This window comes from Vanacampus margaritifer, chromosome 10 (assembly GCF_051991255.1).
Source record: "Vanacampus margaritifer isolate UIUO_Vmar chromosome 10, RoL_Vmar_1.0, whole genome shotgun sequence".
Taxonomy (NCBI): Eukaryota; Metazoa; Chordata; class Actinopteri; order Syngnathiformes; family Syngnathidae; genus Vanacampus; species Vanacampus margaritifer.
In genome coordinates, this window is record NC_135441.1 from 12836886 (window position 1) to 12862883 (window position 25998).

The 25998-nt window shown below is 40.0% G+C and overlaps 3 protein-coding genes across 4 annotated transcripts; all 3 read right to left on the reverse strand.

Annotated features, from left to right (window-relative positions):
- Positions 1-5668: 5668 nt before the first annotated feature.
- On the reverse strand, positions 5669-13043 carry eif4ea (eukaryotic translation initiation factor 4ea). Of its 2 annotated transcripts, none has more exons than XM_077577783.1 (7): positions 12693-13043; positions 10079-10185; positions 7380-7475; positions 7223-7286; positions 7044-7157; positions 6825-6964; positions 5669-6760 (listed from the first exon to the last, which is right to left on the reverse strand). In XM_077577783.1, the coding sequence occupies exons 1-7, from the start codon at positions 12744-12746 to the stop codon at positions 6646-6648; spliced, it is 690 nt and encodes a 229-aa protein (XP_077433909.1). In that variant the 5' UTR covers positions 12747-13043; the 3' UTR covers positions 5669-6645. The 2 variants fall into 2 exon arrangements, with proteins under 2 accessions (XP_077433909.1, XP_077433911.1); XM_077577785.1 differs by lacking the exon at positions 12693-13043 and adding an exon at positions 10847-10920.
- An 878-nt stretch (positions 13044-13921) lies between these two features.
- On the reverse strand, positions 13922-18054 carry LOC144059017 (alcohol dehydrogenase class-3). Its single transcript, XM_077577782.1, has 9 exons — positions 17906-18054; positions 17374-17475; positions 17119-17260; positions 16944-17031; positions 16082-16301; positions 15542-15802; positions 15341-15476; positions 14196-14334; positions 13922-14100 (listed from the first exon to the last, which is right to left on the reverse strand). The coding sequence occupies exons 1-9, from the start codon at positions 17921-17923 to the stop codon at positions 14076-14078; spliced, it is 1131 nt and encodes a 376-aa protein (XP_077433908.1). The 5' UTR covers positions 17924-18054; the 3' UTR covers positions 13922-14075.
- Positions 18055-18662: 608 nt separating this feature from the next.
- On the reverse strand, positions 18663-21469 carry gar1 (GAR1 homolog, ribonucleoprotein). Its single transcript, XM_077577948.1, has 7 exons — positions 21355-21469; positions 20910-21139; positions 20171-20325; positions 20026-20085; positions 19839-19950; positions 18942-19073; positions 18663-18861 (listed from the first exon to the last, which is right to left on the reverse strand). Exons 2-7 carry the CDS (start codon positions 21124-21126, stop codon positions 18851-18853), a joined length of 687 nt encoding a protein of 228 aa, XP_077434074.1. The 5' UTR covers positions 21127-21139; positions 21355-21469; the 3' UTR covers positions 18663-18850.
- Between the last annotated feature and the right edge of the window lie 4529 nt (positions 21470-25998).

The following is a 25998-nucleotide window of genomic DNA, read 5'->3' on the forward strand; positions in this document are numbered from 1 at the left end:
AAAAAAAGTCTGATTATATTCTGTCTTTAATCAAAATAAGACATTTGCAAACATGTGTTTTTACTTTGGAAAACAATCACCGAACTGGTAATATATATATATATTTTAAGTCACTATATGAATAAAAAGTACAAAATAAAATAAATTTGATTGTAAAAAGTATGAGTATGCTTTGGGCCTAAGTAGAGATGCGCACATAAATTTTGGTTCGATGACGGTTGGGGCTCACAGGCTGACTGCATTTCCAGCCTCTTTTTTCCCCTTCTCCAAGGACGGAAGACCATGAAACCAGACAGTTAGGGGTGCTATCTAAATTATGGTAATACTTGACAAGGCCATGCAAGTGCACTGGTGGTCAGGGAGGGACTTGATGAGGAGATGCGCAAAAGCGTCAAAACGCAATGTCTGGAAAGACATGGCAGGTCTGCCATTTTGGGTTTCAAGCAGTCATTTCCGGGTTATTTTGGATATTTTGTCTACAAATTTGACCCATGTTTACTAGACAGATGAGCAACAATAACTTATATATATATAACTAAAATATTTGTTTTTTGTGAAGTCTAACAACTTGTCTTAAAACTCTAATAAGTCCACGTCACAAGGTTGGAAACTGTTTCATTTAGCATTAGCCTGAAATTTGTTTATCATGTGTCGGGCCACATAAAAAATGCGCCAGGCTTGAAAAGACACAGGAAGTCTGCAATTTGGGATCAGTTTGGACATTTCCAGATTTTCCTCTATCCCAAAACCTTAAATAACAGCAAACTGATCCCTGTCTAAGCGCTTACAGAAAGATCATCGATTTTTTTTTTCTTTTGACCTCAGCTGAAACTGTGCTCTATCTATCACCTGACGTAAATGTAACAGCTTTTATATTTCAATTCCTAAACTAGGTCACCCCAAACCCAAAAAACTTATCTGGTGAGGCAGGCTCAGAGATAAATGACACACAAAGCTTTGGGGGAGTTGATGTCGATGAGGAGGGGGGGGTTGCTTATTTAACGAAGCCGCCACCCCCGCAGGTTCTTCCTTCTTACCGGGCCCAAACAGAACACGTGTACTCAAATTAATGAAGGGGGATTAGCGCTATTTTTCATGTCCATGTTCCACTATTCCACCAGATAGAGTAGCCGTTAGTGTGTATGTTACTGCCCGAACCTGACTACATGGCAACGTATGTTCTGAGGTAAGATGGCTCCCAAAACACGGACATTTTTGCATCTTCTGTACTTTCAACTTTTATTGGTTGCTATGTGCATTTATCATTTGTGAATTTGAGGTTAAGAATCTCGGGTTATTTTTAAACCAAGTTAGCTAGCTCCCCGACCGCGTTAGCTACTAGCGCTAGCATGTTACAACAAAAACAACAACAATATTGTTGATTTATCACTTATTTTTGTACACTTTAACAACAATTTAAATTTTTGAGCTCCTGGGAAAGGAAAGTAAGAGGTAAGTAATACCTTAAGGAGAGTATTTGGAGAGAACTCAAAATCGAACATCTTGACCACCAGATCTATTTTCAGCCAGAGCTAGCCATGGCTAGCAGCTCACATATATCACGATCGCATTAGGGTAAAAGCATTTATACCATCTTCCAATGACACTAACCTTAACTCATTCACTGCCATTGACGACTATAGACGTCAAAAAATTAATGCGAACTATTTCTATTAGTTTAACATTTTTTTCCATTTTATTTAATTTTTTATGAAAACCTAGAAAAAAAATTATTGTAAATTTATAACAGATATAAAATTTCTGGTTAATCGTGAGTCAACTATTGAAGTAATGCGATTAATTAAGATTTAAAAAATTAATTTGCCCCTTTTTTAAAAAATAATTCACTAGTTAATTAACGATTAATCACAAATGTTATATCTGTTCTAAATTTACATGAAAAAAAAGTCTAGGTTTTCATACTCTTGTTAGCAAAAGTGAAACAAAAATACTAATAGAAATAGTTCAAATGAATTTCTCACGTCTATAGCCGTCAATGGCAGTGAATGAGTTAATCAAAATGGTCAGATCACACTTTGGTAGACTTGGTCGGTTGGAAATCTTTTCGATTTATCTTTACAATTCCAGATACATATTTGTCCGTTCCCATGGACCCGTGAGTGGCACACAATGTGAGGCAAATGAATACTTCGTTTCACATCTTTGTTCGCGCTATTTTTGCATCCATGAAGCGGTTCATGAAAATCCGGAATTAATGAACAAATCAATCAATCAAATTAACTTGCGTTGTCTCGTTGGCCGACGACTGTTTGCCACAAAATTGTTCGACCCAACAAATGTCTGCCGGATCGATAGGTGGGGATCGGAGACGTCATGTGACAAGATTTCTCTGCTCGCTAGCTGGTCCAACAGTGAAGACAATCTCTCCAAGTTCTAGTCAGTACTCGCGCAGTAGCATTTCGGACCAAATTGAGTGCCTTGTTGCAGCATTATATCTCCATTAATAACTTAGATTAATAATTAACTCCCCCCCACTCACACCCACATACACACACACACACCCGAAACCTTGAGACAGAATTTAGCAGCTGTGTGTATGTCGATGATGTAGTGAAAGCATTGCGCCGAACTCCGACTCTACCACTTAATTAACTGTTAAATAAATTAGCATAGAGTGTGTACTCGCTTAGCAGAGTGATGTCGTCTTACAAGCTGGGATTCTTTAAGACTCAATTTTTACCTGCCAGCTCTCCGAGTGTTTGGACTGCAAACATATTAGTTGGCCATAAAAGAAAATGAAAATGTCTCTTTTTTAGACAAAAGGACAGTCCTGACAGGACGCATTTGATCACCATGGCAACAAATATCGAGGGGTGGATCAGCACTTCTTCTGATGCATGTTGACACGTTGAGTTTATAAATAGTCATAAATAGAGCGCTTGGGCAGCGGCAGCCAACCACTGGCAGAGACTCGGGTCTTGGCGGCGGGTGAAGACAGGGGCCAGAGGCCTCGTACTCTGGACATCTGGACAGTGACCAGCTGGTGTCGAGGACATGTGGGTCCAAGTGTGTGTGCGTGGGTGTGTGGACATGACTGTCGTTGGTATTTTTCCAACGAGAATGACGGTCCAATTTGGAATTGTACTTCCACTTAAAGAATGCACTTTTGATTAGGTTCCTGAATATGTTTAGGTATTTTTGATCGTTCAAAGACAATTGTTCCAACAATCCAGAAGTTGATGTTTACATCCTTTTTTTTTTGTTTGTTTGTTAAAACTGTCCTCAAAAAAATCTGCCAGGGAGCAGTTACCAGCCCTAAGGAAGCAGCCAAGCTTGACATGAGGTTAATAATTTGTGTTGTCTAGACCTCTACAGTGTAGTAGTGTGCAGTACTGTGAGACCTGGTATTGACCAATACAAAGTAAATACTGGGCCAATTTCACAAATATTTTATATATATATATATATATATATATATATATATATATATATATATATATATATATATATATATATATATATACAGTGGATTTATCATACAATTGCCACACCCATTTACATATTAAACACCCCATCAAAATAAAATTTTCTGATGAATAGTGTTCCCTCACTTTTCACTGGAGATGCATTCCATGATCCTCCGCCAAGTAAATTTCCTCAAAATAAGTTAATGACTTAAAGGTATTAGAGAGGATTTTGCAGTAGTTTGTGGTTTTCTCAATAGTGCCCCCCTCCTCCCTGCTTTTTACGCAGGAAACGTAGCATCAATAAACAAAATGTTGAGCTGCATTGATGCTGTTTTTTAAACAACTTTACATGTTTAACAAGCTTCATAAACAGGGTTGGGAGGGTTACTTTTAAAATGTATTTCTTTACCTGCTAAAAAAAAATGTAGTTAGTAACGTAATCCAAGTTCCATAATATTAAAGTAATGCAACTTGATTACTTCGGATTACTCCAATACCGAGTATGCTCATGAAGACAAAATAAAAATAAATATCACCACAATATATATTCTATACAATGTGCCCCTGCTATTTGCGGGTGATTAGGGACCCGGACAGCCTGCAAATAGCAAAAATCCTTGTGTAATTAAAAAGCATCTAAGCTATTGATTGCGCTCGGAGCGTATTTCCAAATGCACTCACGATGAGAGAACGGCGATTTTAGGGCTGATGAGCTCTAATGTTCTAATATGGTTTTGTTTCTTGTAAAACAAATTTCCCCTCCCCAAAAAAATCTGCATATTTTTTTACTGGTCTGTCTTAGAAGGAAGAAAATAGCAAGGTAACCCTGCAAAAAGTAAATTTATGATCTCACATGAAAGCCCCGTGATCGAGTGAAGCTGCAACAACTAAACCGTGAAGTATCGAGGGAACTCTGTTTCCCCATCTGCTGGTGTCCATGCTCAAACAGCCTACACTGTTGATATCAATATATAAATAAACTGCCCAGGCCAGGCCCAGTGTTGCTATACCAAGCCTACTTCTTTATAAGTGGATGCCAATAAATTGTTAAATCTTCTATCCATCAATAGTTAGTCTACATCTGCCTACTCCTTGCATATATAGCCTAGCTAAAGTGGATATGTCCCATATATAAAGCCACCGCCGCATAATCTCCAGTCATACTTGTGCATGCGTGTTATCATACGACGATCCCAGAATAGCATTTGGCAACCGAGACGATTCCAGCATGTCAGATGGAGGGGTGACAACATTATTAACGACTGCATGAGACAGTCAGCATCAATTCGGTTAATATCCTACCCGCTGAGACCGCCAACATGTCTGTCAGGGAGCACTTGAGGAGGAAGGGCGGGGGTACATGCACCCCCTGTGGATGAGGGGACAACTGGCCTCATCGGTGTCATGTCTCGAGGTTTAAAAGTGGTGCACTTGTGCACACAAACAGATAACTCACTATTAACCCCCCCTCCCCCCTCCCCGCCCCGCCCCTATGTGATGCAAAGGATCTGCTGAGCATCAGGATAGGAGTGGCCCGCTGCCGGGGGGATGGCGGTAAGACATTTTATTGTTGGTCGGGGGTGAGTACAGGTGAAGGGTGTAGACACGGGGTCCTATAAATAAAAAAAGATGCCCAGCTGCTATTTACAGATATCTCCTTTGCCAGCGCGCAACTAAGTAGAGCTCAGCGGAATCCCAATTTCCAATTAAGTGGGCGTTTGACTTGAAGATGGCAACCCTAAAAAGTGGAGCTATACTGACACCTGCTGGAAATCGACTAGAATTAACTGCAATAGCAGTTTCCAAAACTTGGGTCAACTGAGACCATTTTATTGATCATTGTTTCTTTGGGGCACCAAAAATATGTATGCATGTCTCACTATGACCGACTGCACATTTAACTACTGATATAACAACTTTTTTTTGTGAAATGGGCGGGGGAGCAGATACATTTTGCTTATAAACATTTGCTTGCCTGCCCACTTTTTGTAAATGTGTTTGAAATTTAAATACGTGTCAAATGGCCCACAACGTAACATGATGCTCACGGTTAAGCATGTTTGCAATAATTTTTGGGTGTTTGTCATTTGTTTTTTAACAGTATTTAAATGATTGGCAAACTAATTAAGAATTTGCAAACAAGTTGTCATCAGGTTTTATGTGTATTCATTTGTTACCTAGCTGAATACATTTTACCCAACTAAAACAGCCTCAGGCTAAAATCACAAAGAACAAAGATGTGCATCATGATAATTAGTTGTTCCTTTAATTAGAAAAAAGTCCTTCCAAAAATGATCATTCATTTTGACATGACACATTGTTGGGGTCAAAACTGGTCAATGTGACAAGTTATGCTGCAGGTTAAACTGACCACACTGATATCAAATTATTGCTTGGCATAACTAATTTAGATCAACATATCCAATGAAAATGGCTCATTTTACTTTTTATTTTTTTAATAACCACATAAATTTTATTGTTTATTCTGATCCCCCGACCCCCCATTTGAGACATGTTTAGAGAATTTAAAAATGCCCTAGTTCAAACTAACCCAGGACAATTAAACAACACATTTAGAGGCCAAAAATATGTTGTTGTACTATCTAATAAGATGAGAATAGTGTCTTGGACATTTGGTCACTATAAAGATACAGTATGTGCTAGGAGTCTGCTGACTACTCAACGGCTGGTCGAAAGAAGAACAACCCTTTGCTTTTATTTGCCTTACTGGTGTGTACATTAATGTTCAAGGACACAGATAGCAGCACTACAACCCACATCTGAAACGAAAATCAAATGGAGGTTGACTTGTACCAAAAACAAAACCTCTGACAAATTTAACCCGATTACACTGGCCCTCAATTAACAGAGTAGATTCAAAGTAACAAAGAGCATGAACTGTGTCAATTTGCCCAAAAAAAATAAAAATAAAAATATTCCACAATATTCCTCTCTTCAAAAATATGTCTCTTATTATTATTACTTTATATTCACACTTTGTACAAGTGGTTTGACTAGAAGGGTTTCCTGGAAACAAAAATATACTCTCAACAAACAATCAGACTTCTCCATGGAGGGGGGTGCAGTCATTTCACTGTACTCCAGTCCCAAAACTTAAATAGTTTGCACAAATAGGAAGCAACCAAGTGTCTCCATCTCTTGCAAGTTAACGTCCATGTGAAAAGAGGCGGCCAAAAAGAACGGAACGTGGACGTCATCAAGCAACAAACTTGTTTTTGGTGGTGGAGCCGCTTTTTGTGGCCGTGTCGGCATGCGACTGGTAGCCGATGACCACTTTGGAAGGGACTCCAAGCCGCTCCTTGTAGACACGTCTAACAAAACAGAAACAGTTATTCAAACACAAAACGACAAGACGGAAGGAAGCCCTCTTCTCACCCTATATGCGTGATGGCCTCCTTGTTTTCATAGTCCGTGGTCCAGATGGCGATCTTGTCCCCTTTGGTTCGTACATTGATGACTGCGCCACACACGTCGTCGCTGTGGTCGTCGAATGTTTCACCCACAAGACACAAGAGCTGCGGTGCAAGGATTTACTCTCATGACAGGGCCTCGAGGGAGGACATAACGGGCAAGCACTACGGTAGCAAAACTTACCGTCTCCAACCAGAAGCGATCCAGGTCAGCCTTGCGCTGTTGCTTAGAGAGTGTGATGAGCCAGCGGCCTCCTCGCCGGTTCCGTTCATCCTCCCACATGGGCTCAATACCGTCCTGTGGACAAAGCATTTTATGAACTTTATGTCATAGAAGTAAGCCAGGAGGGAGGATGTTCCTACCTTAAAGAGTGAATAGTCACAGCCGGACATCAAGTTACTGGACAACTGAATGTGGTTATACAACCTGGCAAGGAACAAAGAACACATTTTTCATTGATAAATAAATAGCCTCAACGTTTGCTTCTCTCCACAGAAACTTTGTTAAAACATTACTTACGCCCAGAAGTCCTCCACAGTGTCAAATTTGGAGATAAGCCGAAGATTGGCTTGCCAAGTTTTGCTCTTGTCATTCTTGAAAAACCAAAGAGCCCACCTACACACAAACATTACTGTCATTTGTTTTATAGTCAAAAGTACATCAGACGAGGGTAGTACAGTGGTACCTTGGCTCACGAACTTAATTGGTTCCCACAGAGAGTATGTGAGCCGAAAAGTTTGTCTTCCAAACAAGTATTTCCCATTGGAAACCATTGAAATGAGAATAATCCGTTCCCAGGTCCCCATAAAACACAATTTTCTACTAAAAAAGCCTTAAAACTACACAAAATATACCTTATTTTATGTATAATAAATGTGCTATTGTATTGTAATTAAAGAAATACACTGTACTGTATAATAAAGTGTTTTTATTTGCAAAACTTGCAACTTGCCTTTGTGATGGTACAGTAGTTGAAGGCTTGATGGAATGGAGTGGGAGGAGGAGGGAGAGAGGGAGTTACTGTTTGGAAGGAGAGTCCTCCGGTGTGGCTTCTCTTCTTTGCTTCTTAGGAGACTCTTTATCCTTGTTGCTGACTAAAAACCTCTTAATTGACACCTGTTGCTTTCTGAGTTGTAAGGTCTTACGAAACTGAGGCATCACATTATCATTCATCATGTTGATGATTCTCATAGCCACAGTCTTTTCTGAATGGTACTGTTTGATAAAAGCCTGCACATCACTCCACTTAGTTAACATGGTCTTGATGCTCTCGCTTGATGCTGCAGCCATCTCCTCCTCCTCGTCCTCACATGACAACTCCTGAATGGCTTCCTTCTGCTTGTCCTCTTGAAGGCGAATCAAATCCTCTGACACCCTTAGCAGCTTCCTTGTTCTTAAGGATGGTAGCAATGGTAGACTTAGCGTACTGGTACTGGGACGCGAAGTGACACAAACGCGCACCTCGTTCGTGTTTGTCGATGATCTCCTTCTTCTGCTCGACCGTAATTTTCTTCAATGTCTTCTTAGGCTTAACACTAGCCTGTGATGGGGTCTTTTTGGTCCCATGGTAGCAAAAGTACACTCCAAAAGTACTCCAAAATGATCCAAAATGTCTACCGAACACAAATCACGTCCGCACTCAAACAAAGGGGGCGACGAACTGGGACGCCGTGAGCGTGCGTCAGCTTCTCGTGATTTCTCGTGTCGCGTGATTTGGTTCGTCTGCCAAAAACTAGTTCGTCAGCCGAGACAAAATGCTCGCGAATTTAACTCTTTGACTGCCAGACGTTTTCAAAAACGGGTTGTCGCCAGTGCCAGCCGATTTAAGCATTTTGAGTGATCTTTCAAGGTCCACAGAAAATGTTGTGTTTGGACTATGGAAACACACATACTACCAAATGAAAGATTGTTTCTACCTTATTCCGTTCTTCAGTAATCAACAATAGAAAATGGTTACTTTCACCGAAATTCTCTCTTTTGAAACAAAAAACGGAGAAAAAGAGCTTTTTGTGAAACGATGTTATTTCATGCACTCTAGTGAATTGTACACTTCTTTTTGTCCATGAATGATGCCACAAACACCTAAATAGTGCTTTACTTCTGTAAAACGCTTTCACCAACAATGAAAAAGTGTTTTTTGATTGCAAAATACATTTATTTCCATTCAACAGTGTAACAATTTGACAAAACAATTTCGCAAACTATTTACAAATGTGTGCAACTGTGGTACTACTTACAATTATGTGGATGTTTCAAATACAGTTTTTCCTTTTGTAACGCTCTCCTGCGTGCAAGGAGACGCCAGGACTCGCACAACAGTTTACTTTCACTTTCACATTAGTCCGTTTTGCGTGCAAACGTTACACTTTCTTGACGGCCTTTTTTTCCGGGGAATAAAAAGCAAGTAGCAGACTGTACACACTTCCTCCGATGAATATGCATTGGACTCGGGGCACTCTCCGTCGTCCGATCGAACGTCCGCCTGTGCGTGCTCGGTTGCGCTCCGCGTTACGACACAGTCATAGCCGCCGCGTCAGCGGTTCCAATTTCGCCGTCAAGCTCGGATTCACCTTCATCATCATGGATATCAATGTACTATTTTAGCGTTGGTCGATGCCTTTCGTCTTGTAAGTGTAGAGCTGCTTGCAAACGCTCGCCATTGCCCGTTCCCTCCTCCATCTAGCTCCATCTAACGTCTTCTACTGCCGCGTCAATGCTTTCCAACCACGGAGTCACCATCATCTTCATCATCGATGATGATGATCGTCATCAACAATGTGCTTTTTTAGCATGCTTTTGGTCTTTGAAAAAAACGGCTCTGGCGTTAGCTCCTCGCGACCGGCCGCCATTTTTCCTTTGTTTTCCATTCTGATCTCCTGCTCAACGCTCTAGCTCCGCCTCTACTGACGCCCACCCGATCTTGTCAAAAGAGAGTCATCGCTGCCCTCTAGGGACCAAAAATAGTCATTAGGCTCAAAAAACCTGCTTAAAACTTTCAGGAGAGCTCCGCAAGCCTTCCCAGCACCCGTTTCAAAAAAAAAAAAAAAATGTGAGGACGTCTTTTAACGTCTTTGGCGCTCCTCCGTAGGTTTTTGCAGAACGTCATTTAACGTCTTTGGCAGTAAAAGAGTTAATGTTCATGAGGCGAAAAGTTCGTGAGCTGAAGCGTTCGTGAGCCGAGGTACCACTGTAGGGGAGAACCAGACTCTGGGTCTTACCTGTTCTGCAACGGATGCTTGATGTACGAGTCTGGACTTTCAACCAGTTTTTGAACAGTCGTCTCACTCTCTTCCTTCTCAGGCTCTTGAGTGTTGGATGGTAACACCTAATCAACAAAAAGGAATACAAGGTTTAAGGTTTACAAACTAAGCAATAACTGGTTTGACAAGAAGCCCTTAAATAACAATCTTTTTTCTTTTTACAAAAATCATTTTTTAATCCTTCCCTTTGCATATTACATACAATTAAATCCCATGTGTGTTTAAAATATATATATATTTTTATTTTTTTTTACAGCCATATTACCAACTACTTTTTATAAATAGTTTTGTGGATTTTTCACACAACTAATTAAACGGCAACACGCGTTGTAAATTCGTCAGGAAAAGTATAATCAGCTGTGTAACGTCACGTCGGGGACTTCGAGGGGTAATGAAAAGGGACGTACAGACAACAGTCACATTTTCGGTGAAGCTTTCTATTACTTGCAGTTGCACTTAAACTGACGTGTTCTTTAACTATCTTATCAGTTACACGACATATAAAGTAAATAAGCAGAGCCAAGTTTGTGCAGTACCCCGGAGAGAGGCTGCTGCAAAATCTGCTACGGTATCCCTAGCAAGCGAGTGGTAATTTACGAACACCAGACATTTTATTGTATGTACGCGTCTAAATGCTCGATGCACGACGTTGACTGGCGTACACAAAAAGGTGCGAGCGAGCATGAGGCGACTTTTAAGACTACTGGGGTTTGACAGGGCACTCACCGTAACGGCAGTCGCCATCTTGGAGAACCTGCCTTCACGTTTTTCCCCTTTGTTAAATAAGCTGATTGGACCAGCTTCGGCGCCGCCCCCCCCCCTTTTTTTTAAACCAAACTTTATTCAACAATCATAATTCACAATCAAACAATACCTGAACATTTGAACATTAAACAAAACGCCAGGGGGATAACTAAGTATACATTCCAAATGAAATTTGACATATGTTACATTTAACACAAGCAGAAATAGTCATCATTGCTTTTTTTCCTTCTTCTTGCTCTCCATATAATTGACAAAATATAAAGCCTGAGTTCGTTAATGAAAGCCAAAAACGACGGCTTCATTCGCATAAGTTTTACATTTATGTATTTGGAATTTCGCCAAAATGATAAATTAACCAAAAACACATTTCATTTATTTTCTTTAAAGCTATTGACGGTGACGTCACGAGGTCCTGTAACTTTGCTCGTTCCCATAAAATTAATTACGTTCATTTTTGAATTTATTTATTTAAGAGGGACAAGCACATGAATCAACATTTTACAATGTAAATGTTCCCCAGTTAGCTAAGTCAAGCAAATTTTCATTGGGCGGATGTAAAAGACTGCCTAAAATGAGAGTCATCAAAATCCCAAATCAATCTCCAACAATATTACACAAGTACAAGTACATTTCCTGTACAGTTGATAGTGTTTACTAATCTCTCTCATTCAAATAGAGCGGTTTTGGCCCGACTTCAGCTACGGTTTCAGTTTTTTGTTGAAGACACTTTTATTCATCTCCAATTTAAGTTCAGTGGAGAAAGCATTCCATAGTTTAGTTTCCTGACAGCAGAAGCTAGGCTGTCCAAAAGTTGTCCTAAACTTTGGGAGCTCACAGTCCCTACTTATTGAGGCTCTGGTGGTCTTTCTTTGCATGAGTATTGCGCGATTGGAAGTTTTGGTCCTTGTGAGGTGTCGTCTTTGTTCACATCCTGTATCTACACTACATGATGCATTGCAAACTTTAGCCTGATCAGTTATTACAGTACCAGTAGAAGGTCCACTAGCAGCAGGGCTAGCTCCTTGGCCAGGCTGGACGGCATCAGAACTGTCAGGCCGGATTGCAGCAGGGCCAGCAGCAGGCTGGTCAGCAGCGGGGCCGGCAACAAGGCCAGCAGGGGGGCGAATCGCTAATAAACTGTTCTGGTGGAACGAACGGACCTCATCCAGCCACGATGGAAGTACAACCAGCTGTGGCGGAGGCCTGGCCTGGTGCGGTGGAAGCCCAGTTAACAGTGTTGGGAGGTCGGCCTGGTGTGGTGGAAGTCCAGCTAGCCGTGGTGAAAGCCCAACTAGCATTGGTGGAGACCTGCCTTGGTGCAGTGCAAACCCAGCTAGCGGTGGTGGGAGGTCGGCCTAGGTGTGGTGAAAGTCCAGCTAGTTGTGGTGAGAGGTCGGCCTGGTGTGGTGGAAGTCTGGCCAGCCGTGGTGGAAACCCAGCCAGCCATGCTGGCAGTGGTGAGAGCCTGGCCTGCTGTGATGGTAGCCCAGTTAGCAATGTTGGGAGCCTGGCCGGGTATATTAGTTTCCAGTCCAGTACTAGCCATGGTAGTATTCTAGCTGGCAGTGGTGGCCTAGTCTGGCATGGTGGTATCAAGGCTAGGTGTGGTGGTAACCCAGCTAGTTCTTGTTGTAGCCTAGGTAGCTGTGGTGGTAGCCCAATTGAATGTGGTTTTAGCCCATCCAAAATATTTGAACACTGGAACTGAGGCCCAGAGTTTACTTCAACATCCCCAACCAGGAGCAGTATCATCAAAGATGAAACATTCATTTAAAGCGTCTGAATGTAACAAATTGTTTGTCTTTACCTGGAGGAGGTTTAGCAGCATGACCATAATCCAGCATTGTTGAGTACAGAACATGTTGGCTCCATTTGGCCGGAAGCAGGGTCAAACCATCTCTTTGTCTTAGACAGGTCAAACTCAGAAGAAATAAAGTTGTGAAGATGATAAAAAGCCAAGTTGATGGCAATAGCCAAGCTGATCTTAATGACTTTTAGAGCAAGCACACATTACCTGTCAGTCTTTGTGCATGTCTTTAATTAATTTGTATTAAATGATCATTAATTTTTAGTCATGACAAATTATATAAATAAAAATGTGCATCCAAATCATAGATGTCAAACTCCGGTCCTCGAGGGCCGCAATCCTGCAGGTTTTGGAGGTTTCCCTCTTCCAACATAAGCTGATTCCAATCAGCAGGATCGTTATCAGGCTTATGCAGACCTTGCTGATGAGCTGATCATATATCAGCTGTGTTGGAGAACGGAAACATCCAAAATCTGCAGGACCACGGCCCTCCAGGACCGGAGTTTGACACCTATGATCTAAATTGTATTTTTCTTTTCTTTTTTTATAATTAGAAATAGTTAAGAATAAATTAATTACACAATAAAATATATTTTAATCATTTAATATTTTTTATAACTGTATACCTACATTTGCACTGTTTTTGTTTTGTTTTACAATTCATTCAATGGTGCTTGAAACATGGTGCTGTGAAACATTGCGCAAAAATGTATTTTGCATCAGTGCTAAATTTAAGATTTCTAATAATTTTAGCACTTTAGTTGCATTTTTTAAAGTGAAATTTGTCTGTTATATAGATTCACCAGAGTGCAAAATTTCATTAAATAAAAAATTAAAAAATTTGGGATTGCAGCTTACAGCTATAGGCAGTGCTTCTCAATTATTTATTACACCCAACCAACCCCCACCCAAGGAAGAATGAAATATTTTGCGCCCCCTCAACTCTGCGCCACAACTACCATTTGTCAATACAAATTTAAGCAGTACACATCTGCAGAGCTAAAACCTTCCAAACTCTGACAATGAGAGCGCAATCACAATATAGAACAAAAAAAGTTCTGTGGTCACACAAAAACCATACATTGATCATTAACAAAAAAAAAATAAAAAATACATGGGAATCAGTCAAAAAGATAAATTAATAAATCTTAAGAGAATTGTGCTGATATTATTGAAATACAATATTCATGATTTGCAGCAAATGAATATATTAAAAAGGGGAGAGAGACAGCTTTTGAATGTTTTTTTAATAGAACTGTCGCAACCTTTGTGAAATTCTTCAGACAAACGTGTTTTGGAAAATGAAAACGACGTGAAATCAAGTGCTTTCAGAATGCTTGAAGTCAAATGCCAGTTGGGAGCTGGTTAACTGGTCGTGGCACTTTAGAAGGTCAGGACTGTGCGGATGCTGCACGAGAAAAAAAAAAGAGAAGAGAAATCGTGACAGTGTTAGGGACACATTTTAATCAATTAAATAAAGGACTACGGCATTAATGAGCATACCTCTTTCCAGAGTGCATGAGGTCAAACCCCTCATTAATCTTGTCGAATGGCAGCGTGTGCGTGACAAACTCGTCCACCTTCAGCTTCTTGCTCATGTAGTCCTCCACCAGTTTGGGAACACTTTCTACACTTTTCCAGCCTGGGGGGACAATGTTTAAAGTGGTCTTATTAAAGAAAAAAATGACTTTTTAAATTGCTTGTATACAAATGGTTTGGTCTCTGCGGTCCCTGTCCACCCATTAAGCGTAAAACTACAGTCAAATAAATCTTGTAGGCTACAATTTTTTGCAAATGTGTGTGTGTGTGAACAAACCCTTGTGAATGTTACCATATTAAGTTTTCACAACGGGGTTTATTTAAATGTACCCCCTAAACAGTTTCTCTTGCCATGATTTGGCAGCTAGACTGACCATTTTCAAGTGACAGTTGGATTACACTGAAACACCAGCTGCGGTGTGATGTACAAATAAGTGGCAAATTCTTGAATGTTTCGCAAAGTCGGCTTGGGGGTATGAAGGTTTAATTGCGTTTGGCAATGTACAAATTGGAACCACCAACTTTAAAAGTGAGGCAGATGTGGTGTACTCTTTTTAACTCATTCACTCCCAGCCATTTTCACTGAAGCAATCCCGTTCACCCCAGGCTGTTTTACTGGATTTTGACGGATTTTGCAAGGCCCACAGAATAATGTGTTCTATTGCTATAAAAACACGAAACTCACCAAAAGAAAGATTAGAGTCTTTTCTTTCATCAGGAAAAAAAACTATTTCTATTTCCGTTTTGCAACAATTAGCATTAGAATATTAGTTTAGAATAGTTTCATCATCATTCACAAATCTGTATAGAACTGTGGGTAAATAAGCTATTTTTTTCCAAGATGGCCCTGGTTGATCTCTTTAGCTCTGCTGCCCCCCCGCTGTCCGTTTTTGTAATAACTAACATTCCCTAACCGTTCTCTGCAGCAGAGAGGCTGCATCAAAGCCTTCTGTATGCCCTAGCATCAAAAAAAAAAAAATGTTTTAAAAAAACAGATCAATACGTCTTTGGAACACTTAAAACATTTAAAATAGATTGTATTTATATGTTTTTGGGAGCAAATGAGTTAAACACTCACTACATATAAAAAAACACAAAAAAATCGTCACCTCCAAAGGCAGTGCCCCGCCACACTCGTCCCGTCACCAGCTGGAAAGGCCTGGTGGAGATCTCTTGCCCAGCTCCGGCGACACCGGCAATTATGCTCTCACCCCAGCCTTTGTGGCATGCCTCCAGAGCTGCTCGCTGGAATATTCAACTGGTTCATTTCTTTTTCTGATACAATTTACAGGCACGCGAACACATCTCACCATGAGCTGCACGTTGCCGATGCACTCGAACGAGTAATCCACGCCGCCGTCGGTCATCTCCACCAGCACCTCGTTGATGGGCTTGCTGTGGTCCTTGGGGTTGACAAACTCTGTGGCGCCAAACTCCTTGGCTTTGTCAAACTTGGTCGGGTTGATGTCGACGCCGATGATGCGCGTCGCTCCGGCCACTTTGCAGCCCATGACGGCGGCCAGGCCAACGGCTCCCAGGCCGAAGACGGCGCATGTGGAACCGGGTTCCACCTCAACGGGAAAGAGCCCACCAGGTATGTTTTAAATCTTTGTGAGCTGCACTGTGATATGTACAGTATGTGCAGGTTTTCACTTGCTGCAGCGCCATAAGACCGCTGAAATGCATCGTGTGTGTGTTTTTCTTGGTCTTTCTGGGAATCAAGTTATTTTTTTGTTTCCAAACTATTCCCTCATCTTGTTTTGTATAAAGCACATTTTCACCACAATAATTTAAGTGAAACAAGAGGATATTGCGGCTGTACGAGAAGGTGATCTTATTGGCAAACCTACCTTGGCGGTGTTCAGCGCAGCGCCGTATCCCGTGGAGATTCCGCACCCGAGGAGGCACACCTTGTCAAGGGGAGCACTTTCATTTATTTTGGCCAGGGAGATGTCCGCCACCACGGTGTACTCAGAGAAGGTGCTAGTCCCCATGAAGTGGAACAATTTCTTGCCCTTGCAAGTAAAGCGGGTGGTCCCGTCGGGCATCAGGCCTTGACCTTGGGTCACTCTGAAGGGTGGGAAGAGCCAAAAAAGCATAGCATTAGCATGTTTAGATTAACACACATCTTCCAAACGTTGGTGATGTTAGCAAAAGTAAAGTACGTGTTATAAGCCTTGAACTAGGCATTTTTTACCAGTTCCGTTAAGTCACTTATTGTAAATCGATGCCAAAAGGCCTAAAAGAAACAAGACTAATGGAAACTAACAGGATATTTACAAACTGGTTTGTGTGTGTGTGCACAAAAGACAAAAAAAAATAAAATAAATCGGATGTAAATTATAAAATCTGAATAAACTTTCCGGTCACAGGCCACACCAAATGGCAAATAATCCAGTGAGCAAAAATGAATAAAAATCACAACATTATTAAATCAAATTTCCCATTGTAGTAATTTGATTGCATTAAAAAAAAAAAATCAGGTAGAAACGATAAAGGCCAAATCCTCATTTTTGCTCCATTTCATCTATGGCTATGCCAAACCTCCTCGGCTTCTAAAGAGTTAAAATCTCCCATGATGTCCTTCCCTGCTATTGATTGTTTTTGTGTTTTTTTGAGGTACTGAAATTACTCAAGGATTTATTTCAACCCATAAAATTAACCATGTATTTAAAACTCCCGGGAGTGAACGTTGCATTAAGACAAGTGTACCTAATTTTCTGGCAGAGGTTGGTTTTGGGATTCTTGCAGAACTTGCATTCACCACACTGAGGCACATACAGCGGGATGACAGTATCACCTTGACACATACATACATAATTAATCTCTCAGCCTACATAAATACCAATACTTTTTCAAATCCAAAATGTGACTTGAGGCTCCTTACCGGGTTTAAATTTGGTGACACCCTCGCCAACACTCTCCACAGTGCCAGCACCCTCATGGCCTAGGACGACAGGGAAGACACCCTCGGGGTCGCTGCCGCTCAGGGTGTGGGCATCGGTGTGGCACACTCCGGTGGCAAAGATCTGAAAAACATTTGTCAATGCATGTGTTAAGTTCCACTTGATTGTGCAATGTCCACCACTCAGACCAGCCTTATTTTATGTACACAACCCAAATCAGCCTCGCCTTACTTTACCTTAATCCGGACCTCATGGGCCTTGGGTGGGGCCACCTCCACCTCTTCAATGGTCAGAGGCTTGCCCGACTCCCAGGCTACGGCAGCTTTGCACTTGATCACCTGGAAAGTCAACCACACAGAGTGGCCATTTTTTGGGGGGAATGGGCCATTTTGCTTCAAATGAAGAATAAATGTCAGTAAATAGGTGGAGTCAATGAGGCGTTACTTAGAGGATTTTTAACAGTCTGTGTGGAGTAGTGTGAACTTTGAACTAACAGATTGTGGGAAAGGTAACTCATTATTAAAAAAGTTTTTTTTAAAACGTGCTCCGTTATTCATCACATAAATTCTATCCTTGTTTGTTTACGTCTAACAATAGTTCAGCCATTTTTCTTCTCTAGAAGCTTATGTAACTTGCACTAATTTAATGTGCCGATAAACTCCAATAAAACATCAGTCACGTAATGACATTTGAACGTTCAATGAAGTTCACTATTAAATGGATGATATTCGCATTAAAATTAAAAGTAAGTTTGAAGAATTTACCCACTTTACCAGACGTCGCCATGCTTCTCCAATCTCCACCGTCTCGAAGTCGAAGGCAGGACCGCGAGGTGTGCGCAGCCGTACTAGAAGACACTTTGACCAATCCAACACAAGGATAGAGATGGCGTATTTCCGGAACAGCGCTAAACCGCGAAAAAAATATATTAATCTCAAGAAACGTCAACGCATTTGAGTTTCACCCAAGTTGCGTTTGTTTTGGAAAATTTAGGGGGGAAAGTATTTGATACTTAAGGCTCAACCAGTGCCGTTTTCTCCAAAAGTAGTTCGATGTAGTCCTGCAGGGCGAGCCGGAAAAGACGCTCTGACCAATCCGAATTGAGAAGAGAGTTGACGTACTGTACTGTAAAAAGCCGTGAAAATCAGTTTTGGGGAAATGCTTTGTCAATGCGTTTGAGATAAACACTAAATGTATTGTTTTTCCTATTATTTCATTTTCTATGTGTAAACTTGACAGGCCAAAGTGAAGGACTTTGTCCAATAACACCTGTTTTTTTAATAACACCCATGACCTTTGGGTAGAGATTAAGCACATAAGATTAGAGACCTAATAACCATGGCCATAAATCATGATAGCAACAGCCTTTTGTGTACAGAAGCAGCAAATAGTAACTGAAAAAAAGGTATTTTACATAAAAACATTTAATAAAGACGATTACATGATTTTCTGCAGATAGAATACAAAGTATTTTCAACCAATTTTGAACTCACAATCTTGTAATGACAATTCATGAATGCATGTGTTCAGGTTCATACGAAATGACTCAGGTTTATTGCAAGCATGATATGAGACTCTTAAATAAAATAACAATGGTCCATCACTCATACGAGTTAGAAAAAAATACTAAAAGAAAACAAATCCACTCAAGAGGCAATGTCCAACTTTATAACCCTCACAGAGGACTGAGATAAACTGAGGACCCTTAGCAGATCATCTCCCACCTGCAAATAAAACAAAAAGATGTTCAATACTGATACAATGACAAAATAAAAGACAATTGACATTCAGAATGTGGCCCTACCTCTGAATCCACGTCCTCCGCCACCTCCTCTTCCTCCTCTGAAGCCCCCACCTCCACGTCCGCCTCCTCCAAATCCTCCACCTCTCCCGAAACCACCTCTGCCGCCACCTCCTCTTCCGCCCCGGAATCCACCTGAAACAGCAGCATTTTAGTGACAACTGTTGCTAAAAAGCAAAGGTACTAGTTAAAGTAAAATGACAACCAACTATGGATGTTGCAATTTGCTCAAGAGAAGATAAATCATTGATGTTGTACTATCCCAAAAATACCTAAAAAGAAGACATCAGTCATGTCGTATTATCCTAAAAAGACAAAATAGCGAATCACGTTCCTGAAAATTAACTGTTGATGTGGCGTCGTTTAAAAAAAGAAGACAAATATAGATGTTGTACTTTCCTAAAATGACTGTTAGTTTCCTTAAAAAAAATCTATAGATGTCGCCCTTTCCTAAACAGCAGTTGCACCATCCTAAAAAGAGAAAATTGATCTTCTAAAAAGAAGTAAGTACACAACTTAATGATGCTGAACTTTCCTAAAATGAAGGTAAACTATAAACACAATGATTATCACGTTTACTTTTTTTCAACTACAAACTATTAATGTTGCACTAGTCTTGGGGTGGTGTGTGTGTGTGTAGGGGGGAATTATTCACATTCTGTGCTACTATAAATGTTTTTTTTGTTTTGTTTTTAAATATTACAGCTGTATGTTTTTTTGTTTCATTTTAAATGCCTAAAAAAAGTGTGACAATTACACCAAAGTACATAGCAAACCAGGAATGTTGACACCCCCACCAACTAAGGACAGACATTGGAAAACTGGGATATACCCCCCCCCCCCCCCCACACACACACACACAAAAAAATAATAATAAAAAAAAACAATAAAATGAATCACCTCCACGACCACCTCTACCCCCACCGCGGCCTCCTCTTGGTGGACCTTTTTCGCCAGGTGGCCTTGGCAGGAACCTTTGCAGCGGAAGGAGCTTCATTGGATCTATATAAAACTAAACAAGAACATTAGTCAATTAGATTACAGATTGATGCATCGATTTGCATGGAAACTAAATGTGAATTATTACCTTCTGCAATTTCTTAAAAGAAGATGCCTTCATGTTTTCAGAGAGTTTGACAGAAAAATACTGAACAGGTGAGTCAAGGAGCGTCTAAAAAGCTACATATTTCCTACAAAACAAATTAAATAGACTTTCGGAGTGAAAAGGATACAAAGTCCCGTAGCTGTCCAAATATCTCGTCCACCTTTCCTATCTGCTCCTTGTTTTCCAGGTACACGGGCGCGTTGAAGTAGGGAACCTTGTTCTCCTCAGTCGTGCATCTGCACACAATGTCGTCCTCGCAGGGATGCGCAAACTCTCCTAAAGCTAGATGGAACAAGAGTTATGTTAATTTAATTGGGGACTTTCAGAAATTTGTATTATCAATATTAATGTTTTATCTTCATATTTTATACAAAACACGTTTTAGTCATCACAAGTTTTGTTTTACATTATTGTTCATAACTGTTCAGCGTTAATAAGCAAATATTTAAACGTTTGTCCTTACTTGTTGTGGTGTCAGTCTGCACCGCACCATTAAAAGCTTTGTTTTGAATATTTGGATACTAAATTCAACACTATACTGTTCAATAAAACAAAGTGGATATTTTGGTTATGACAGGCAACTGTCTTGATAGCACTCTGTTGCCGTGAATGGCGCGAGAATTACAAGTAAAAATTTTGCACCAGTCAAAGCGGGTGAAGAGGCAGGAACCACGTCCAGTGCATGAGTTAGTCCGGCGATTGACCAATCAGGGCCTTTCACGGCAAAATAGCGCTAGCAAAAGAGTTGCCGGTCACGGCAAAAATATCCACTGCCTAAATAAAAACATATGCGCTACTGCTAATTAAATCCGAGCAGTGTAACCTCTGCAAAGTCAGATTCATACTGCTCTAACATAAACTCTCACCAACAACGTATTCTGGGGGTCCATAGTCTTGTTGTCGGAAACCACCACGGCCGCCGAAGCCTCCTCTGCCGCCGCCGCCGTAGCCTCCTCTGCCGCCGCCACCGAAGCCTCCTCTGCCGCCGCCACCAAAGCCTCCTCTACCACCGCCGCCTCGGTTATTAAATCCTCCACCTCCCCTGTTAAACCCACCTCTCCCACCGCCTCCTCTGTAAGACATTCTTTAAAATGATCTGAAAAACAAAACAAAACATCAAAATTTCGAGTAGACGGGTGAATGAGCACAACTTAATGCTATACTAGCTGCTAGCTAGCTCCAACCGTATAAATATTTTTTTAAGCAAATCAGTTGACTTTTATGACACATCGCGACGCAATTTTTTTAAACTTGACATCAAAATGCTGAAAAGGGTACAAAAACATATAGATTGTATTTCATTTGCGTTACCTACAACTTCTGCAGCGACTACAAATTCCCACAAGTCTCAATGAGACGACAACACGTGTGTGTACTGTGTACATTCTGCCGTAAAGCTATTTGTGTTTAGTGTCGTGATGAGAAGACAAATTGTGTCGCAAATACGGATTGGGCTATGGGCATTGCAATCACTGATCAATGATTGCAGTAAAGTATTTGATGAGATAAAGTAATGTACGGCGTTAACAGTTAACCTTAAAATACATAGAAATATTTGCAAAATATATGTTCTGTCACTCAATAATGTCAACAACACTCAACAGGCCTGGAAGCTGGACCAGTGCTACAGTATCGTATAGTAATTCGTTTGGACATTTTTTATTATATTTTACCGATTATTGTAGTACAGTATATGGATATTTTGTTTTCTTCAGTATTCTTCATATTCTCAATATGCATTTTAAATTCAATGTTACAGTATCCCTTTCTCCCATTCATCACTAGCACACTCTAAAAAGAGAATTGAACCACTTTGAATGAATTAATGAAAATGTATTCGGTTCATTGGCAAATTAAAAATTCAACATGGTCAAAAACAAAAAATAAAAAACAAAGCAAATTCCATACATAAATATACAACCGACATTTAAGATTAAACAGAATTGTTGACCATTTAAAAACATTGAAAAAAAATTGCTTCAAGTGGTAACACACGATTGAATTAAATTAATCCAAAGTGAATATATTAAGTTTAATGAACTCATAATTTATTAAACTTAATATATTCACTTTGGATTAATTTAATTCCCTTAATATACCACTTTGGATTAACTTAATTCAATCGCGTGTTACCACTTGAAGCAATTTTATTAAGTTGGTGAGAAATTTTGTGAGCATGCATAAATATTCCTTACCACAAGTGGATATTTTGGTACTTAATAGTTGCCTTCCCTGTGCTACCAGACGTCTTTCTCATGAGGTCCAGGAGGTGACTAGAGCTACTACTATAGTAGTAGCGAACTCCTTATGAAATCCATTTGACAAGTAAATATCCCAAAAAAAAAAATGTCAGTGTAGTAACTAAGCACAATGACCACTACTACGACTACTGCAATCACTTACTGCTACTACTGTAAACCACTTCTATCACGAATACTACTATGACTTGTGCACTGCACCACTGCTATTAAAACTACTGCTACCGCTGAAAAATGCAATCTTTTGACATCTGGCAGGTAAACCCTACAGATTTCAAAGTGTGACTTAAGTAAATATCATTAAATTACCTGAAATGAAGTGCAATTTTAAATGTATGTGTTTTTATTTTCATTTTGTATTTTTATTTATGGTTTGCTGAGGTTGTTTTATAATTTTATTTGTGTTTTTATTATTTCATTTTATTGTCTTTTTTTTTGTTAAGTGTTCACAGACTCCACACTAATTTTGTATGGGAACAAGATGACTTATTCAGACACTTCTCCTTTTTTGACGTTGTAGTAAATGGCCACTAGATGACAGTATTTTGTCATGTAAAAAGCTATGCATTCCTGTCCATGCATTGCCAATCAACATGAAAACATAGCTTTTCTATCCATGCATCCTTCTGTTCATCATAGAGATAACATGACAAATTCTTGCCACATGCGACACCCTTCATTAAAATGACATCATTCATACTCTCATCTCGAGTTACTCAGTAATCTGGCCAAACGCTCACATTTGAGTAGGAGGTTGAGCAGAGGGAACAGGTGCGAGCGGACATGCTGTAGCCGATTTATAAAGGGAGGTTTGTGTCTCACGCCACCATGATGACCCATAATCTTTGGCGAAGAAGACGAGCGGAACCCACGCGTTTGAACCCTGCAAACCTCCGGAAGGGTCACGTCGTGGCGTAAATTGATACTGCCAAGGAGGAGGCTCAGACATCTCTGTCTCCGAGTCCTCGCTCATCTGGGAATAGGAGTGGAAATCAGGATGAAGAATAGTAAAGAAGTACCACCTGTACTACTATTACTACTACGCTACAATGACCAAAATGTCAATCTGTTTAGCCTGGCACCAAATGGCCCCCAGGCTGGTGACCACTACTTGACAACTGCATGCTGCTAGTACAGCTAAATTCTACAAGTTAACATCCAACGCTACAGTAGTAGTACCAAGTACCAAGTACTGTTAGTAGTGTAGCACAGTTGTTTATGGTAAGGTGTATTAATTAGCAGGCCAAAAATTGCCAATAAAGTAGTAGTTGAAAAAACATTACTAGTAAGACCCCATTGTTCTACTAGTCGTGCATTGGAAATTGATGGAGGATATTAAATCAAGCATTGAATAAATACACAAATAGCTACATGGCCAAAAGAAGAAAAAAATTAAAAGACAAGGAGTCATTAGCATGCTTATGTTATGTGGTCGTAAATAAGCATTGCACACAGGTAGTAGTAATAGTAAGTGTTGTAGTTTTGGTGGTAGTAGGTTGCAGTTTAAAGTAATTTTGTCAAGTGTTGGGCTAGAGCAGAGAATTTGTCATATCTTGTTGGAGATGAAAGTGTCTATCCTTTAACGCTTCATAACAATGTGTCAGGCCGAAGGGGTGCATTAAAATCATCCTCTATGTATTTCCCATATTGCCGCAGCTAAAGCTAGCCTATGGTGTGACAGGCATTAGCTGCGTAATAGCCAGGATCTGCCGGTAAAACAGGGGCCTTGCAGGCTCAACGGCAGTCTTTAGTGACTTAGGCGGGACGCTCTTCCATAGACGCCACTGAGCTCTGCAGTTCAACCATTCCAACATGCTCCTAATGTCTATCGTGTGCTTTTTACAACTTCTATTACCTGCTAAATATGCAATTCTATTAATTTCTAATTTTATAAAACAAACAAACAAACAAACAAAAATAGTGTATAGCGTTAATTCCGTTAACACACATTTTTCACCGGAACAAACAAACAAACAAAAATAGTGTATAGCGTTAATTCCGTTAACACACATTTTTCACCGGACTAAAACTAGACTTGACTAGACTAAAACCCTCATTAATAAACAATAACTGGGACTAAATCAGTATGCATTTTCGTCGACTAAAGATTGGAAGACGAAAATCACTTAATAAAAACTGGACTTTAAAATCTATGGACATTTTAGTTCATAAACAAAAACGAGATGACAATTATTTGATTTAGTAAAATCTTGTCTCTACTAATCTGTCATGTGACACAGTGACACACACCCTTTCAAATCTGCAGCTAGCAAGAAACACATGGGACAGACAGGAGGTGGATGCATGGTGAAAAGGAAAAAAAAAGAAAAGAAAAAAAAAGTAAATTATAGTTTATCGTAACATTAATCCAACGGATATGACGTTCCAACAATAATGTTAATTCGACCGCTAACTAATGCTGGCTAATTTACTAGCTCATAGCATGGAGTCATAGTAGCCTCTTATTGATATACTGTAATTGTGTGTGAAGTTGTTTTCATAAAAAAGATAGAAACAATTATGTGAAATGGTTTTAGATCCAAAATGATCAACATAATATGCTGACAAAAACTATAGGCTACAGGGATAAAATTATTGTCCCGACTAAAACATTGACAGTTTTTGTTGAATAACTAGACAAATAAAATTATGTTTTCTTGGACTAAAATAAAGACTACAAATGCTAGATTTATAGTCTACTAAAAATGGACTAAATAAAAACGGAATGAAGTTGACTAACTATGATTAAAAACTTACAAGCGTGATTGAAATTGGACTAAAGCTGAGACTAAATGTAAAAATGGTGGATAAAATTAATACTAGTTTGGTATTTGATTTATATTATTTGTATCTATTTATATTATTTGTATGTATTTATTTGTATTTGATTTTCTCCTACCACTATACCACTACTACTACTACTACTACTACTACTAGTACTACTACACCGACTACAACAACTACGACTACTACCACTACAAGTACAATTTCAGACTATTGCTATCGTAACTGTATTGCTACTTCTCCTTCTCCTACTACCACTACTTATGAAGTGTTCTCAGTAAAAGTTTAATTGCCACAAAAAACGGCCAAGCTCTCAGTTTGAGCCCAACACTTCTTGACAAAATGACTTCTAAACGGGGGCCAATGTTGACGTTTTTCCACACGGTAACACACTTTGACATAATACACTGTACCAGTGTCGCGTTCCAGACGTTGGTTTGCGCAAAAGGGGCAGATTGAGTGTCTTGCGCAAACACCAAATCCACCGCGAAGTGCGTGGAAAATAGAGCGATGACACACGTTAAGAAGCTAATAGACGTTATTAATGGAACGTTCAATGGTGAGGTCTGTGTTTTGGGTTCAAACCGCCGGCCTTGATAATGACTGTATCATGCTCTTTGTTATTGAGACCATATGTTTGCCTATTCTGTAACCTGCCAATCATCTTGTGTGTGTGTGTTTTTGAGTGTGTTTCACAGCAAACCGAAATAGACGAAGTGGGGATGAAACAGACCACACATGCCATTATTACCCAGCAGCAGCGGGCAGGTAAACACACATGAGAAGGTGCATGCCTGGCAGCCTCTAAGCCACTGCTTTATTTTGCCTGACTGACTGAGGTAGTTGTTACGACAACCACTGACCACTACGCCTAAAAACTGCGAGGACTACTACTATTACTACAACTATTATG